At 40.8% G+C, this 16,852-nt stretch overlaps 1 protein-coding gene across 1 annotated transcript; it reads left to right on the forward strand.

The window, feature by feature from the left end:
- The first annotated feature begins 50 nt into the window (after positions 1-50).
- DNAJC2 (DnaJ heat shock protein family (Hsp40) member C2) lies at positions 51-16,829 on the forward strand. The gene is made up of 17 exons (XM_068669851.1): positions 51-582; positions 1,134-1,324; positions 1,833-1,908; positions 3,520-3,618; positions 6,173-6,314; positions 7,671-7,751; positions 8,465-8,530; positions 10,172-10,263; positions 10,360-10,481; positions 11,338-11,487; positions 11,738-11,826; positions 11,913-11,982; positions 13,532-13,716; positions 14,194-14,294; positions 15,202-15,309; positions 16,036-16,190; positions 16,711-16,829. The coding sequence occupies exons 1-17, from the start codon at positions 525-527 to the stop codon at positions 16,783-16,785; spliced, it is 1,860 nt and encodes a 619-aa protein (XP_068525952.1). The 5' UTR covers positions 51-524; the 3' UTR covers positions 16,786-16,829.
- Positions 16,830-16,852: the final 23 nt, after the last annotated feature.

Raw genomic sequence — 16,852 nt, forward strand, 5'->3', positions numbered from 1 at the left:
GCAGACGTTACTGATCTCTACAAAGGAAGGTGTGGGGAGCTGGGGGTCGGCCTCTTCTCACAGGGAACTGGTGACAGGACCAGAGGGAATGGCCTCAAGTTGTGCCAGGGGAGGTTCAGGCTGGCAATGAGGAGCCATTTCTGCTCAGAAAGAGCAGTCAGGCACTGGGACGGGTTGCCCAGGGAGGTGGTGGAGTCACCGTCCCTGGGGGTGTTCAAGGAGAGGCTGGACGTGGTGCTTGGGGACACGGTTCAGTGGCTGACATTAGCGGCAGGCAGGTTGAACCAGATGATCTGGGAAGGCTTCTCCATCCCTACCGCCCCCCTGCCTCCCCACACGACCAATATTTAGGGGGTTCCCCCCTTATATCCCCCAACCCCTCCCGCTCCCTCCCCGCCGACCCGGAAGCGTTCCCGGGCGGGCGCCTCCATGCGCCGGCTGCCGGCAGGCGGCGAGGCCCGGCCCGCAGCGCCCAGCTCCCAGCCCCGCTCGCAGCCCGTGGGTGCCGCCGTGCCGGGGCAGCAATGCTGCAGGCGGCCCCGGCCGGGCACCTCACGGCGCTCAGCAGGCCGCTGACGGCCGGTAGGTAGCGGCGGCTGGCTCCTGCCCGCCGGCCGTGTGCGCGGAGGGGGGTCAGGGAGCGCCCCGGGGGGGGCTGCGTGAGGGAGGCGGGCAGCCGAGGGGGCTGGCGGGGGGGGGACGGCCGGGTGCTGGCCCCGGGGCAGTGCCTGAGCAGCGAGTGCCGGCTGCTGAGGGGCAGCGGCCTGCGGACAGGCAGGGTTTGGTGTCCTGGGGGCGATGGGTGCGGGTCTGCTGCCCCAGCAGGGCGGGACGGGGTTTAAGTGCGGAGCAAAGTGTGCGCCCCGACCCCAAAGGCACTCTGAGTGTGGTAAGGGCTCAGGGAGGAACCACCCGAAGCACCTGCGTTCAGCTTCCTCCAATCTTCAACATACTGAGGTCTTTTCAGAGCAAACCAGGAAATCTGCTGATCCTATAGCATTGTGCAACATTACACTATAAATAAAAATCCATACGTATACTATGTAAAATAAAATACCTACGTTCACTTCTTAATGTTAAAACCAAAGCAACTTCACCTTCTGTGGCTTACTTTTCTGATTTTTTGCTTATAGCATCGGTGCTCTGTCAAGTGGAACCCGTGGGAAGATGGTTTGAGGCGTTTATCAAGAGGAGAAACATAAACGTTTCTGCCTCTTTCCAGGAGCTAGAAGATGAGAAGGAACTTTCTGAAGAGTCAGGGGATGAAGAATTGCAGCTTGAAGAATTTCCTATGTTAAAAACCCTTGATCCAAAGGACTGGAAGGTATTCTGTTGATTCAGACAGCGTTAATTGTATTTTTGATGGAAATCTGGCCAAGTTACCAGCCATTCACAGCTGATGATGAGCTCCCTTCTCATCCCATCTGAACCACTCTGTGTCCATTAGCATTATACCCGTTTTTATGTTTTCCACACATAATTACTTAATACGGGCAAACTCAAGAGCACATCAGGAGCACTCAGAAGGATCTTAAACTGTATTCTGGAGTTATATTAGTGCCTTGCTATTAAGACAGCAATTCAGTTTTCCATTAGTTGAGCTTTTTAGGATTTGATGCTTAAATCCAATGTGGACTAAGGTACTGGAATTTATTGTAACAGCTTTTAAAATAACTGGTCCTATGGGTTTTTTCTAATGTTTATTGAGAGGTAATAGAATTCTGCCTCTTGCTTTTAAGAAATGGGGACAAAAAGTGTTTTTCTACATGTGTTGTGGCATTTTAGGTAATGTACATCAATGTTTATTAGGGCTTTTTACTTTTTTTCCTCAGAATCAAGACCATTATGCAGTTCTTGGGCTGGGAAATATACGATACAGGGCTACTCAAAAACAAATCAAAGCAGCTCGTAAGTACCTTTCCCTAATAACACTACCTTTCTTTTAGATGTATAGGACTGTTTTCCACATTTAAATGCAAACATATCACAAACAAGCTTTTTACTATTTCTACAGGCCTAAAAATGCCAGCTTTTTGACTTGTGTTGTTTACCAGCCTTTAAACTCAAATCACAGTTCTGAAATCCACTGGCCTAGAGCTAGTGAACTCAAAAATTTCACTAAGTTCATATCTCAGCTTTCTCATCTTGAGGTTTTTGTTAAAACAAACAAAAAGACCCACAGGCCATAACTGTGTTTTTCTGCATTTTATGGTACTTGCATACCAAGAAACATCATGTCAGGCTTCACAACTTTCATTTATATGAAGCAATGTGACTTAGAGTTGACTTTGCAAGAAGATTTAAGTTGAAGACTCATAAATAGGCTTTATAAAATAAGCTAATGGTTTTGTGAGCTGATAATTGAGAACAGTTGCATAAAGAAACTGCACTTGTATGAGTGGAATCACTGTTACCAGATAAACCACAGATAAAGCATCTACTTGCAAATGGTTAGAAGAATGGTTCCTTTGGAGCCGCTTGCCTGAGTTAGGACACTGGACCAGCCTGTCACCCTCTAGCAGTCGTGGCAAATTACTGTGTGTAGTCACTGAGCACAAAATGGTTTTTGCTTATAGTTTGGTTGCATTACCTTGTGTTTGGAGCTGGCTAAGATGGCACACTAAGCAAATTACTGAGTTGCACAGGAAATTGTGTTGTCTCTGGTATGTGATCATATGCTGGAGTACTTAGCAGTGCCACTGCGGATCCTGCGTTAATAACCCAGAGAGCAGCAGCTATTCTGTCTATTAGTGGCCTCGCTAATATTGTTGAGCAAGATCTGGGGCATCTCTGTCTCTTCCTGTCTTTCTTTCTCTCTGCAATTTAAGAGTGCTGAGTCAGCTCCAATAGCAGCTTCAGTAGATACTCGCTAGGTGTTAGCTGTCTCTCTACGTAAGCCGTAAATCCTAAGAGAGAACTTGACCACAAAGTCTTGTGTACATGCTTAGTATTATCCACGGGTATGTGCAGCACTCTTTACAGGCTTGTGGCTATAGTTTACTTGCAAAATTTCATCTTGGACTGTATTCAGAAGGAAATGAATACAGTTTGTATTTTATCTGAACGACTTTGATTTTGATTAGAAATCACTAAATTTATGTTTTTTTTCTTTATCTTCTAGCTTGATTGCATATGGAATTGTGCAGTCTTGCACAGTTACGGTCCTGAAAACACATTGTGCTTTTTGAAGCTAACTGTGCATCTGTAGTCACTGAAGTACTTTGCTATGCATAATGTTAGACTAAGTCCTGGAAAATCAGTGCTGCTTCAGCTGATAAAAGTGAAAGTTTCTGAGTTGAGATTGTCTGGTGTCCTAGCAAAGACAAAATAGTTTTAATTCTGGCAAGAGTGTTAAATCAAAGAAAGTTCATTTACTCGTATCTATTTTCTTACTTATGGTTTAAAAAATAAAAAAGTACCTAAGCAGAGGGCTGACAATTGGAATTGCTATATTATTTTTAGCAAACCACACAGTGTTAGTGATGAAGTGTTTCTAAATGTTATGCTTCTGTTTGATAGATAAATCTATGGTTTTGAAACATCATCCAGACAAGCGAAAAGCTGCAGGGGAGCAAATTGGAGAAGGTGATAATGATTATTTTACGTGCATAACTAAAGGTAAGTAATTGACTTCTTTTATTAAATGCTATCTCAGTCTGCTTGATAACCTGAAACATATTTGTAGTACTTTATTAGGTTTGTCATTGTCACTACTTTTAAAGAACCATGCAAAGCCAAAGAAGTTCTCTTCTATTTTAGCAAACTGCTTCAATAAACAGAGATCCCATAAATGTTCCACTCTCTTTGGGTGGAAGCAGGATGGCATCACAGCTTGTTGCCATTTGTCTGCCATACCACTTGGTGATAAAGCAAAATATTTTATGTTCACAAAATGCAAACTCTTGTAGCAGTGAATGCAAGGATGAACCACTAGAGGTTGCCACATACATGCAATAAACTGATATGCTGTAAAATAATTCCTTTAAGACACCAACAGCAATTGGAAAATCTGAATACTAATGCACTTGCTCTACCAGTAGAGCATCTGTTGATTTGATCCAGGATATCAGTTTTCTCAGCTGCTCACTTTTGCCCGCAGATGGCCTAGTGAACTCGATTAAATAACATATCGTTCTTGCTTCTAGTGACCTAGAACACCGCTGCTGCGTAATTGCAGACACTTGAGGGGGGTATTCTAGGTGTAACCATGCTTATACATCTAAAAACAGGTATTTTTAAGCATTTTTTTTGAATCAATAAGGTCTGTGGAGGTAGGAGGAAAAATCTTGAAATTTGTGTGTTCTAAACTTTCTAATTCTGAGTGACTTCTTTTGGTGCTAGTTAAAATGTTAGAAAATGTTATGTTAGACAAGCCAATGATATTTTCAGCCTTATTTAGAGTTGTACTAAAACTTTTCAAAAACAAGCACAGCAGTTGATTGAAGTCAGACTTTTTTGAGATCATATCCACAGAGACCAAAGGAACTTTGATTTTTGTTTCAATGTGAAACAGGAAAAAAAAATCCTAACATGTTTAAATTAGTGGGGAAACCTGTTTCCCACCTGTTCTAATTATTTACCAACCTTTATTAGAAAGCTAGCTTCAAAAGGAAATTAAGATCTTCCTGCAACTTAGAATTGCAGGCAACTAAAGTTCCACTGCTGTCTAGTTAGCTCAGTGAAGACTTTTTTTCCACAGTTTCAGTCCTGTTGGAAACTGGCAGATGTTCATAATAGTACTTGTAGCTGAGTTCAGGAGTGTGCTCTGTGATCTGCATGCAAGGAGTAAAATATGTTGTGCAATAACAGCTTACAGTCTTAAGTGTAAGAACAAACAAAAAGGAAAGCATGAAGTGGCATGGAAGATGAGTAATGCTTCCAAGCAGTGCCTTGGAGGAAGGAAATGCAAAGGGGAATCTGGAGCAGGAGAGAGTGTTAACAGAATGGAGAGAAGAAACTTGGAGAGGCAGGAGTGGATAGGTGGGATTCAGAGCTGGATATGGCAAAGGAAGGAGTGGGAGATGCAGTGCTGGAGGAACGGAGTGTGTGGGAGTGGAATTGGAGATCAGTATAGAAGTGGTGTCTCTGAAAGTGGAGGAGGAGCCTACAGATACGCACAGAATTTCTTGTGTTAGGGAAATGGTAGGAGTACTATTGAAGCTCCTAGCTTGCAACGTAGAGGATAACTGGGGTCATGTAGAATATTGGCAGAGGGAATTGAAGGAAGTCCCTTACCCAGAGGGGAAGAGAAGATTGGCACACAGCAGCTTATTATTGTTTTTTTACTTTTGTTCCTTTCTCTACTAATGTGCAGTGAGATCAGTTTACAGAACCACAAAGCTCCAAGGTCTCCACCTTACCACCTTCTAGGTGCGACCTTCACAGTGCAGTTCTCTGTCCAGGGAGGCAGTCACGGAAGCCCATAAATGACTGCAACAAGAATTTGATTTCTTTGAATTCTTATTCTTATTGAAAAATAGTAAGTAATGTAGATCTGACAGAGTCAGTAATTTCACGCTTCCTTGAGGGGGAAAAAAAAAAAGTTTACTGAAGCTACAGAGTGTGATTTCCAGGTTATAAGATTTCAGTAATATGATGTTCACCATCTACAGGACTGTACAAGGAGAAGTAGGACAGTGTGTGTGCTCTGGCTGAGAGCTATGTGGTGTTTTATGCTCTTTCAAAGTCTCAGTACAACTTCTTCATGAGCTGCAAAAATTATTATGAATGGACCCTGTTCATGCCAGTCCTGCCTTCATATTAACTCAGGGACTGTTTTTACTCCATGCCTGTCCAAGTAGACTGTTCTGTCAATTTATCTGCAAGGATTTGGTGCAAGATAAAAGCCTGAAGGTGTCAGTCCCCAGCTACCAGTGACTGAACTGAGTTCACTGCTATAGTTTTATTTTAAATATAATATGATTTGTTACATTCTCATAGCAAAATGTGTTTTTCATAGATGTTTTCTTCCTAATTTGTTGAACAGGAAATGCCAGCAATGCTAGTTGAGATTTGATCAAAAGAATAAAATACAAAGCTGTACAGAAGTGATAAATTAAACACAGATCTGAGAGCACCTCTTCAAACATTCAGAGCCTTTTCTGTTAACATTCCCACTTTGCAGAGAAGACTCATTTTAATCTCATGTTTGATGTCTGGTAACTTTTTACAGCTTATGAAATACTGTCTGACCCTGTGAAACGACGAGCATTTAACAGCATAGATCCTACTTTTGATAACTCTGTTCCTTCCAAAAGTGAAGCAAAAGAAAACTTCTTTGAAGTCTTTTCACCGGTTTTTGATAGAAATGCAAGGTAAGCCATGTCAGACTGCCTTTACCATGCTGGAGAATCAGCATTTACAAGCTGGTTTTGTGTGTAACAGGTGGGATTTTTAAGGGCTGTTGGGAAATGCATTAATTGATATAAGTTTAATGCAATTAAAATAGAACGTTCTCAATTTATTTTAAAAATAATCTGAACTGTCACACTGAAGGCAGTGAGTTTGACCCATGAGATTTTAAAAGTCTCTGCTCCATGTTATGTATTGTCCTTTTTGTACAACACATGGTTTCATCTTAAAATTATTTACTGTACCAAGCATGTGTATGTTACTAAAAATTCATTTTTTTGTGATTTTTCTTATGAGGGTGAGACATTAACAGATGACAGTAGTTATGTTCACAATTAGGTGGGGCATCCACAACTTCTCTGCCCAGAGACTTAACCATCCCTGGCAGTGTTCAAGGCCAAGCTGGATGGGGCTTTAGGCATCCTGGGCTGGTGGGAGGTGTCCCTGCCCATGGCAGTAGGGTTGGAACTGAGTGGTCCTTAAGGTCCCTTCCAACCTGAGCCATTCTGTGGTTAAAATACAAGGTATATGTAACTGTCAGTATTTGGTGGTTCTCTCTTTTATGGTGTGTGACTTTTTTGTACACGATTCATCCTTGTCAATTAACTTAGTATTAAGGCTGTCATGTATAAGTCTACATTCAGCTTATTTCACGCTTTACCTATATGAAAAAGTGTTTTATTGCGTGTAGCACTTTCCAACACATTCTGAACAATCCGTTGCATATTTTAAGTAGATTTTTAAAATCTCGTAGTATGGATTCCAGAGATTCAGACCTGGTTCTGTGGTTGTCAGGTGGGTTGTTCCCACCTCTGCTTGGAAAGGGATGTCATGTCATGGAGTAAGAAATTCTAGAGCCTCTGGAATAATTCCCTCTTTGTAGGAAAGAAATGGAATGGAGGCAGAGCATGCATTGTTCTCTCGTTCTCTGTTAGAATATGGGGGAAACTTAATATAGCCTACCACAGAGCACATTTTGTTCACTTTTTATAAGTGCCACTACCAACAGAGTGTGCGTGGAGAAATGAGGCCCTGTTAACAGTGTTTGCAGATATCTTGTGTTATGTATGCACAAGATATTTGTATGCACACCAAACTTGGGTAGGAGGATTTTGCTTTTCTAGGGGAGCTCCCCCAGAAAGACACAAATGGGAGGATATTTAGAGCAAATGATCCCTTTTCTTCCTCTTTCCTGGTGCCCTTTTGTTTTGTTGGGAGGGAAACTGATTTAGTATTTGGGTTCTGTACTTAACACCTGCTGTTTTATGAAGTAAGATTTCATATATATTATTTCTTGAATATATTGATTTATTTTTCAGGTGGTCGAATAAGAAAAACGTTCCTAAACTTGGGGACATGAACTCCTCGTTTGAAGAGGTAGATGCATTCTATTCATTTTGGTAAGTTAGATGATGACCTCAGTCACTATTCACAGTGTGCAAGGTGTGCGGTGTAAAGGGTTTGCAGACCCTTTACTAGGTAAATTGTTGGCTGTGGTCTGTTCTGACTGCGTAAATTGCTTTGCAGCTGTTTAGTCCCTTCCACAAACTGTGCTGGACTTCTTCTAGTAAATACATCCACGCTGTAAATTCACAGTAACAGCTGGAGTTTTGGGCAGTGCTTGGCCAGAATAGCTGGGAACTGAGCTGCCCCACAGGCTAGGAGTGGAGTTCATTTCACTTAACTTGTGTTTTCAGGGGAGGTGTCTCCTAGGTTTAAGCTTCCCTAGTTAAGGGTGGTCTAGTCCAATAAAGTCTGGAGTTTAGAATGGAGCTTGTCTCCATTATGTCTCACATCCACTAAATATGGATATGTACATGTATATAAAGATTAAATGAATTTCTAAACTCTGCGGGCTGCATTGTATCGCCACTGCCTATAAGGGGAGATTAAACAATTAGACTGTAAAGCTGGTGGTCCTACAGAGATGTGAATTATTAGTTTCAGTGGTATTAACACAGTATAATCATTGTAGGTGTAGGTATATGTAAATGGTATTATAAATTGTAAATAACAGTGTAATTGCCTAGAAAAATATTTAAGGTAGATTATTTGTAATAGTTTTGCTGTTTTATTTTTTCATTCATTCTTGTTATTTTTATATTTAATTTAGGTATAATTTTGATTCATGGAGAGAATTTTCCTATTTAGATGAAGAAGAAAAAGAAAAAGCTGAATGGTATGTAAATAAAAAGAAGTTTGATGTGAAACTGAGAGACTAGTGTCAAGTTGCTAAATCTTGCTATATCAGACTGTAAGGCAGAGGAAGAAAGGTGGCTAACCAAGAGATGGAATTCCACTCTTCCTGTTTGTTGTCAGTCACAGACTAGTACTGCACTGTGGGCTTCTGGCCTTTTTTCCCCCCTCTTAACTGTGTAATTGAAGTAGTTCAAGAGGTGTTTCTAAGGTGCTTTGAAATTGTAAAAACAATATATGTTATAAAGCATCTCCTGTGTGTTCACTTCAAGTGATGCTATCTGGAATATAGAAGGAGTAGTTCTGATGGCTTGATAATAAAAATTGCATATTTCTTGATGTAGTGATAATAGCTGAATTACTTGGACCACGCTGCTGTTGGAAAATACATTCTATTTTTCTTCTGTGTAAACGCAGAACATTTAAATTAAAATAAAGCACTGTATCATTTACTCTAACCTGTCTTTCACAGGATGCAGCCTTTCACTCATCCTGGTATCACCATAGCTTGCATTATATAAACCTCTTCCAAGTTCTAATAGAGACCAATTTTGCAGTAAGGTTGAGTGGTTAGCCAGCTTTGCGTCTAAGAATTGTGCCATCTGTAGGCTCTAGCTAGGCATATGTTTCTCTTACGCCTTTTTCTGCTCTTAAGTATTTGAGCCTCTCTGGACCCAATATTCTCTTCTCTTATGAAAGTTCTGTGAAGGCACTGTAATCAATTCCTTATGAGTTGTATTTTTGATAAATTAGAGATTAATTTCTAGGCTTCTAATTGGAAGGCTCTAGAATTATTTGCATAGCCCTTTTGTACTTGCTCCTGTCCTCCTTAAACATGTTTAGACAAATAGTACAAAGCATGCTGTACTTAGGAGAGCTATTTGTCTGCTTCCTGCTCTTCTGTTCAGATGGCCATGATTCTTGTCATCCCTTCTTGCCAAAGGTTATGGTGTTCTGTTCTGATCCTTCAGTCTGTTACTGAGTCCCTTGCTCTGCTATGGGAATTGTTTCCTTTGTTCTGAAGCACACTGTTCTGCAGTTGGTTGTGTGGATGAGGATACAGATGCCACTAAAACTTTTGCCTTTTTATTGACAGCACTAACAAGTATTTCCAGATTTCGTTATCTAAGTTTAATCTATTTAACATGAGCTGTATTGTGGCATGATTTTACCAGTGTCACCGTACTTCATGGAAAGTGTTAATTCCATGCACATACATTCACTTGATGTGACCTATTTGCTGTGAAATCGTGATAATTGGCGTTAATTATACTGCTGCCCTTTAATTAAACTATATACCAGCATTTCAGTTGTTTTGCTTGAGCTTAACGTTACGTCAGCAAATGGATTGCATTTTGGAAACAGAGTCCATGATGTGGGCCTGTAATGACAGATGAGATGCTTGTTTTGTCAGGTGTTTTGAAGATTTGTTTGATTGTTTAAATGCTTAGCATTTTGGACATGAGCTTGGGGCTTGGAACTTCATTTTTTGAAGTTTATTTTTGAAGTATTCAGGGAAGACATCTGTATGGGGAAAACTCTTTTTAAGTGTTTGTTGCTGAATTCCTAAGTTACTGATGCTGTAGGGTATTAATGCTGAACTAACTACGCTCTCCCTTTTTAGTCGAGATGAAAGGAGATGGATTGAAAAGCAGAACAGGGCTGCCAGAGCACTGAGGAAAAAAGAGGAAATGAACAGAATTAGGATACTTGTCGGTGAGCATACAAACTGTTCTTGTAAAAAGATTTGTTAACTAACAGGGGAAGACACTTGTTTTTCTTTTGTACGTGATGTGTCCTTTCCTCTGCCAGACAACGCATACAGCTGTGATCCCAGGATAAAGAAATTTAAGGAGGAAGAAAAGGCAAAGAAAGAAGCAGAGAAGAAAGCAAAGGTAGAAGCAAAACGAAAAGAACAAGAGGCAAAAGAAAAGGTAAGCTAACTACTTGGTTTATTTGGGCTGGAAATTTCTGGTTCACTCACACCTGATCCACTGCCTCAGCTTCTAGATGTGTCTGAAAACTACTGTTAGAAGTTATGTTGGGGTTTATAGATGTGTTGTCTTTGATCCGTGTGTAACAGGCAGTGCAAGGCTAACAGCCTTTTGAGAAATATGAAAATAAAGAGCACAGATCGGAGTCAAAAACTTGGAAAACTGAGTTTTGTTGTTGCATAAACTTTCAGTGGTTGAAAGGCCGTCATTAGCTCCTGTGGCCTACTTCCCTCTTCATAAAATGGATACAGCTGCTTGTTGTGTGGGTATGGTCTCTGAATGTTTGATTGGTCTGAGACATTTTGAGGTACTATTTCATACCTGATTAATATCAAACAGTTTGGAAAATATGTTTCTGGAAACAGTATGAGTAGTGAAAGGTCTGGGAACTGTAGGGTGCTAAAAAGCCCTATCTTCAAAGACAACACCAGAGCACTGTATGGTATCATGGTAATAGTGGTGCAAGAGAAATTCTGGACAACTGCATTTTTCTAAGCTTATACCCCCCCCCACACACACACACACACAAGGGGTAGGCGCAGGAGATTTCATAATCTTTTATAATCTTCACTGTAGAGGAGGCCAGGATTTACAGACTAGGTCCTCATAGTGAATATCTGAAGTGATGCCAACTGGCATGAGTCACCCCTTCCCTCAAGGTTCTTGTGAAAATGAACATTGGTGTATTGCTATACTTCAAAAACTGGAAACAGCATATTTTAATATTGAATTACTCAGTGACTTTATAACAGCGTGTCTTTGGACTTTTTGTGTGTTTTTTTTCTTTTGACTGCAGCAAAGACAAGCAGAATTAGAAGCAGCACGGTTAGCAAAAGAAAAAGAGGAAGAAGAAGTTAGGCAACAAGCATTGGTAGCAAAAAAGGAAAAAGAGATACAGAAAAAAGCAATCAAGAAAGAAAGGCAAAAACTGAGAACAACGTGCAAGGTATTTAAATGTTACTATAGTGAAATACAGGTTACATCAGTGAAATTGTTATGCTTCCTTAGATCAGACCTTATCTCATGCTTATTTTTATGGTCAGAGATGGGTATGGAAAGTGGGTTTGCTAAATGCTAAAACAAGCTGACCAAATAGGCCCCAGCACAGCAGTGGCTAAAGAATGCTGTCTGTTAAGCTTTTGTCTGAAGGACAGTAAAGTTCAGGAACTTTGTAGAACATGTATTTCTGCTTCCAGAACTGGAATTACTTTTCTGATAATGAGGCAGATTGTGTTAAAATGATGGAGGAGGTGGAAAAGCTTTGTGATCGTCTTGAGCTAGCAAGGTAAGTTTTCTTGCTCCTGATTCCTTCTCGTTTTGATACCCATCTTTCTACTAGCTCTGCATTGTAACTTAATAATTTATTTTTAGTCTGCAATGCTTGAATGAAGCACTTACATCCACAACAAGGGAAGGAGGAAAGGCGGCTGTAGTAAAACAGGTAATTATGCTGAGTGTCAAATCAAATTAACAATAATTTGTTTGTGACATTTTATATGACTGAATCCAAGTAAGATAGAACATAGCTGCTGTGGACTCTGAGTTTTAGGGTCTCTGGGCAGATTTGGTTTCCACTACATTATACATAGTGCAGTTCATGGCTGCTGAAATAACCAGTGCCAGCTGAGAGAAGTTTATGCATTTTTAATTAGTAAAAGACTCAAATCCCACTGTTTGTATGGTACACAGAAACAGCGGAGGAATTTAGTTTTGCCCAACAATGGGTACCATCTTACCCTGTTCTGTTACAAACGCAAAAAAAAAAACCCTGCCTCTACTCTGCCTGACCTGGGGCTGGATCCACAAAAGGACCTACATGCTGCAGGCTATAGGCGCTGGAAGGGCCAGTGGATTGGATGCCAAAGTAGAGGAAAAGCAAGACATTTGTGACCAAGATTCATAAAACTCCACAAGGATGTGCTTAAATATGCCAGCAGGGAAAAGCCATTTGAACTAAAAAGGCTGAATACGTCTTGCATAGAGAGTGAGGTGCTTTCTTTCATCCATTTTGGAGTCAGATCTGTGAGTGTTATTTCCTGATGGAGATGATCTGTCCCCATCCCAGGGGCAGGTTTACTCATCAGGAAACCGAAGGCTTAAGATTCAAATGCTTCTGTTCTACAAGTGACTGAATCCAATCTCCCAGTTTCCAGCAGAGTGTTCCAAACACAGGACGTTAATCTCTCTGTTCAAGCTGTTCTACTTTTGCATTAATAAAAACTCTCTTTTGAGATAATTTCCCTTTTGCCAGGAAGATTTTATTGTAAGATAGGGAGAAACCTACTTTGGGCATCCATCCTTCCAGCAGGTTGTAAGAGCATAGCCTTCTGATGTCACCAAGACTGGATTTGGCACACTCAGAAGTAGATACATGAATATGTCACACTACAATCTCAAGAAGTGATTACAGTTCACAATGACTTATGGTAGATAACTTCTGCTGAATTGCTTTCTAACAAACTACACATAGCCATCTAAGCCTGAGTAAGCACTTAACTGTAACAACCCAAATTTTAGCTATTAATGCTAGTTTAGCTAACCTATTGAAGAGAATTTCTGCCCTAACCAGGTTTAGGTAGCAGTTATGCTGGAAGGTTTCAGAATTACGGTACTCAATAGGGATGTTGGGCTTCCCCCCAGTCACCAGTTTAAGCTCTTAATCCTTTTGTGGATCTGCCCCTTGGTGTCAGATGTTGGCCTGGACATTCCAGTAATATGCAGAAGTCTTGCCTTAATCCTGGGAGCATTTATATAATTTCCTAGTGAATTTGTGATAGATTATCCACTACAGTGGAAATCTGGGATGGCCAAATCTACACACAGGATGGAGGGAGATGATACTGGAGCAGGTGAGCTCCATTTCCTTACGTATAACATGAAGAACAGAAACTAAGCAAAATTCAAGGCTCAAAGCAATTCCAGAGAGTGGGTTTTTTGTCATCACGTGGTTCTTTTTCCCTAAATAAAAATGCTCATTTACAACCCTTCAGATAGAAGAAATAAATGAACAAATAAGGCGAGAGAAAGAAGAGGCAGAGGCTCGTATGCGCCAAGCGACAAAGAGTTCAGAGAAGTCAACCACTGGTGGTGGAGGGGGGAGCAAAAACTGGCCAGAAGATGATCTACAGTTGTTAATTAAAGCTGTGAACCTCTTCCCAGCAGGGACTAATTCAAGGTACTTCTTGGTGTTGGTGTTAAAAGCCCTATTAGCAATTTTTAATTAAATAACAAGTGTAATACAGCGTATTTTCAGACCACCTTAAGTATGATGTCCGTATAAGGACTCCTTAAATATCCTTCATTTCCTTGACTGGACAGCAGTCAAGAGTCCTCATCAAGAACCTGGGCCTAGATACCTGATCCTCTAGGCTGATCAGGTACAGAGCTTCCCTTCTGTTTTGCAAGAACACACTAAGAGTAATTCAGGGGCTAGGTGTGACCCCGTTCTCTCCTGCTGAATCCCCTTTATCTGGTGTTTAGGCACTCTTTTGAGGGGCAGTGGAAAAACAGGGCTAGTAACAGCTCAGCCTGTTTAAACTTGCTCAGGGGTTGGTATAAATGTGTTCAGCTGTGTACAGTAGCCTGGTTCTATTTGGATGAAGATCAGCTTTACATAATGTGCTTTTTTTTCCCCTTTCTATCCTTGCTTCAGGTGGGAAGTTATTGCCAATTACATGAACTTGCACTCTACTACTGGAATAAAACGAACAGCAAAAGATGTCATCAATAAAGCAAAGAGCCTCCAGAAGCTTGGTATCTTTCTTAGCTTATTTTTTATTAAGACGGTCTGCATGCTTCTCTACAGCTTAATTTTCTTTGAGCAGCATTGTTTCTGTTGTGAGAAAATGCCCTATATATCCCAAAAAGAAACGTACGGTGGAAAATTGAGAGGAGCATTTCTGTGACTCAGTATTTTCAGCCCCATAGCTATCACATAAGTCCATACCTCATGAGTGAATCTCAGAAATTCTTTTAACTTCATGCACATGCAGAATTCTAGGCCCTGTTCATTACCTAGGCTCCTTTATACCTGGAGCGGGTGGAACTGTTCTCTGAAGGCATCTGGAATAAAGAGAATTGATGAGTCTATAGAGACGCTTTAAAAAGACAAAGGAGATTCAGCACCAGTCAGACAGCTAAATTAACGTGGCTTATCTCCTTGCACAGTAAACGAAGGCTAGAGAGCTGGGATACTGAGAAAAGACTCTGGAGGCTGTTCTCAAGGAAAATCAAAACACACCGCTATAGAAAAAACAGTTTTGAAGTTGTTTCTCCATACGAAACCACATACCTGTACGAGGAGGATCCAGACTCTCCCCTGCATTCCTGCCTGCCTGACACACTGGTAGCCTGAGTAACACAGATCTGTGCCACAGCCCTTCTGTGGGAGTAATCCCTCCTGATCTCACTGAAGCAGCAGATTCAGGCTTAAGTTTGTGTGGAGGATGTAGTCACTTGAGCAGTATAAAGCAACTTAGGAGTTGGAAAACCAGGCACTTTGAGCAAAATACACTGGACGCTGAGAGATTTTTATCTACCAACCTCTTTACCATTTTTTGATTGTGTTTATTAACTTAAAAAATCTGCCAATGTTTTTATTACTACATCTGGCTTTAATTTTGTTGCAGTAACTATTCTGTTTAATGTCTGTTCCTAATAGACCCTCATCAAAAAGATGATATCAACAAGAAAGCGTTTGACAAATTTAAAAAGGAACACGGTGTGGTGCCTCAGATGGACAGTGCTGCGCCCTCGGAACGATTTGAAGGTAAAAGTGAAAAGGAAGCTCTTGCACTTGTCTCTGCTATTCACCTTAGTAAGAAAGTAATCTAGAACTCTAAGCCTTGCTTACAAACTACTAGCAAGTAAACAGGTGATGCAAGCTCAGTTACTGGATTTAATTTGAGGGTTTCTGGTACATTTAGTGCAAACCAAGGCAGTCAGTGACAATTCGGAGTGCTTCCTGGGGAGCCAACAGGTTTAAGTCAGATGCTGAGATCACTTGTTCCTCGGAAGGTGCTATGTTTTCAGGCAAGAGCAGGCCTGAGGGGCTGCACTTGGGATATAGGATCATCCTACAGCTAAGCGTTGGTCTCCTGTTAAACCCCAGACACCCCCATCAAACTTTCCAGAGCCTTGCAGCAGGCTGGTTCCTTACTGAAATACTACAGGAAGAACAACATCACTGGTTTCACAGGACAGCAATGGTTATCTAACACCTATTATCTAACACCTGGCTGACAACAAGTTGTTACCTTCCTGTCTCCCTGCTGTATGTAAATATCCCAGGTGCCACTTTGGCCAGTCTGTTTCAGTGTTGTTGGTTTTTTTTTTTTTCTAGGCTTTAGTACTGGATATCCCTTAAATCAAATCAGTGGTATCACAGAGCTGCAAGGACTTAAAATCAATTATATTTTCACAGTATTTTCTTATACTTAACTCAAGGAGTCATTACTAAATGTATTTTTACTGTCACTTTTGATTTTGAAAACAGGATCATCTTTAGATTCATCCCCTTGGACTACAGAAGAACAAAAGCTTTTAGAACAAGCACTGAAGACTTATCCAGTAAATACTGCTGAAAGATGGGAGAAAATAGCAGCAGCTGTCCCAGGCCGCTCAAAAAAGGACTGCATGAAACGATATAAGGTAAGGCTTTCTTACCTCCTTCTAGGATTGTAATTAACTCAGGTCTTGTTAGAGTTCATTGCTTTTGCCATCCCTCCCTAAGACAGTATTCCGACAACCACAAATTAACAGAAGATGGCACTTTATGGAGAATTTTGTTGTTGTTAACCCAGAAAAGCAGTAGGGATTAGGTTTTCTTCAGTGTAAGTACTAAAACTGGAAGCTGGGAGGAAGTCTGTCCCTTTTAAATTTGTCTTAAAATTTGACAGCACCTTCTTGGAGATGGTGTGAAGTCCTATCCCCGGCCCCCTTTGTATTCCCTTTTGTACTACTGGGGAAGTAGATGAGCACTTATCTTGGACAGCATTGGTATTACTTTGTTTCTAGGAGAATTTTTTTCATGATATTAAGCTGTCTGGATTCCTCACTGTGTTGAGAGCTAGTAAACTGGTTCATCAGGCTGATTACAAATGCTCAAAACCATGGCATTCCTAAGGTATGCATTTTAAATAATTTTTTTTTTTTTCCCCTCCATCTCCAGGAACTCGTTGAAATGGTCAAGGCAAAGAAAGCTGCTCAAGAACAAGTGATGAATGCTACTAAAGTCAAGAAATGACTTTTACTGACAATCTTTGTTTTATAATAAAAATGCAAATACTATACACGTTTTCATTCTCTCCTTA

The sequence above is a fragment of the Anas acuta genome, chromosome 1 (genome assembly GCF_963932015.1).
Source record: "Anas acuta chromosome 1, bAnaAcu1.1, whole genome shotgun sequence".
NCBI classification, from domain to species: Eukaryota; Metazoa; Chordata; class Aves; order Anseriformes; family Anatidae; genus Anas; species Anas acuta.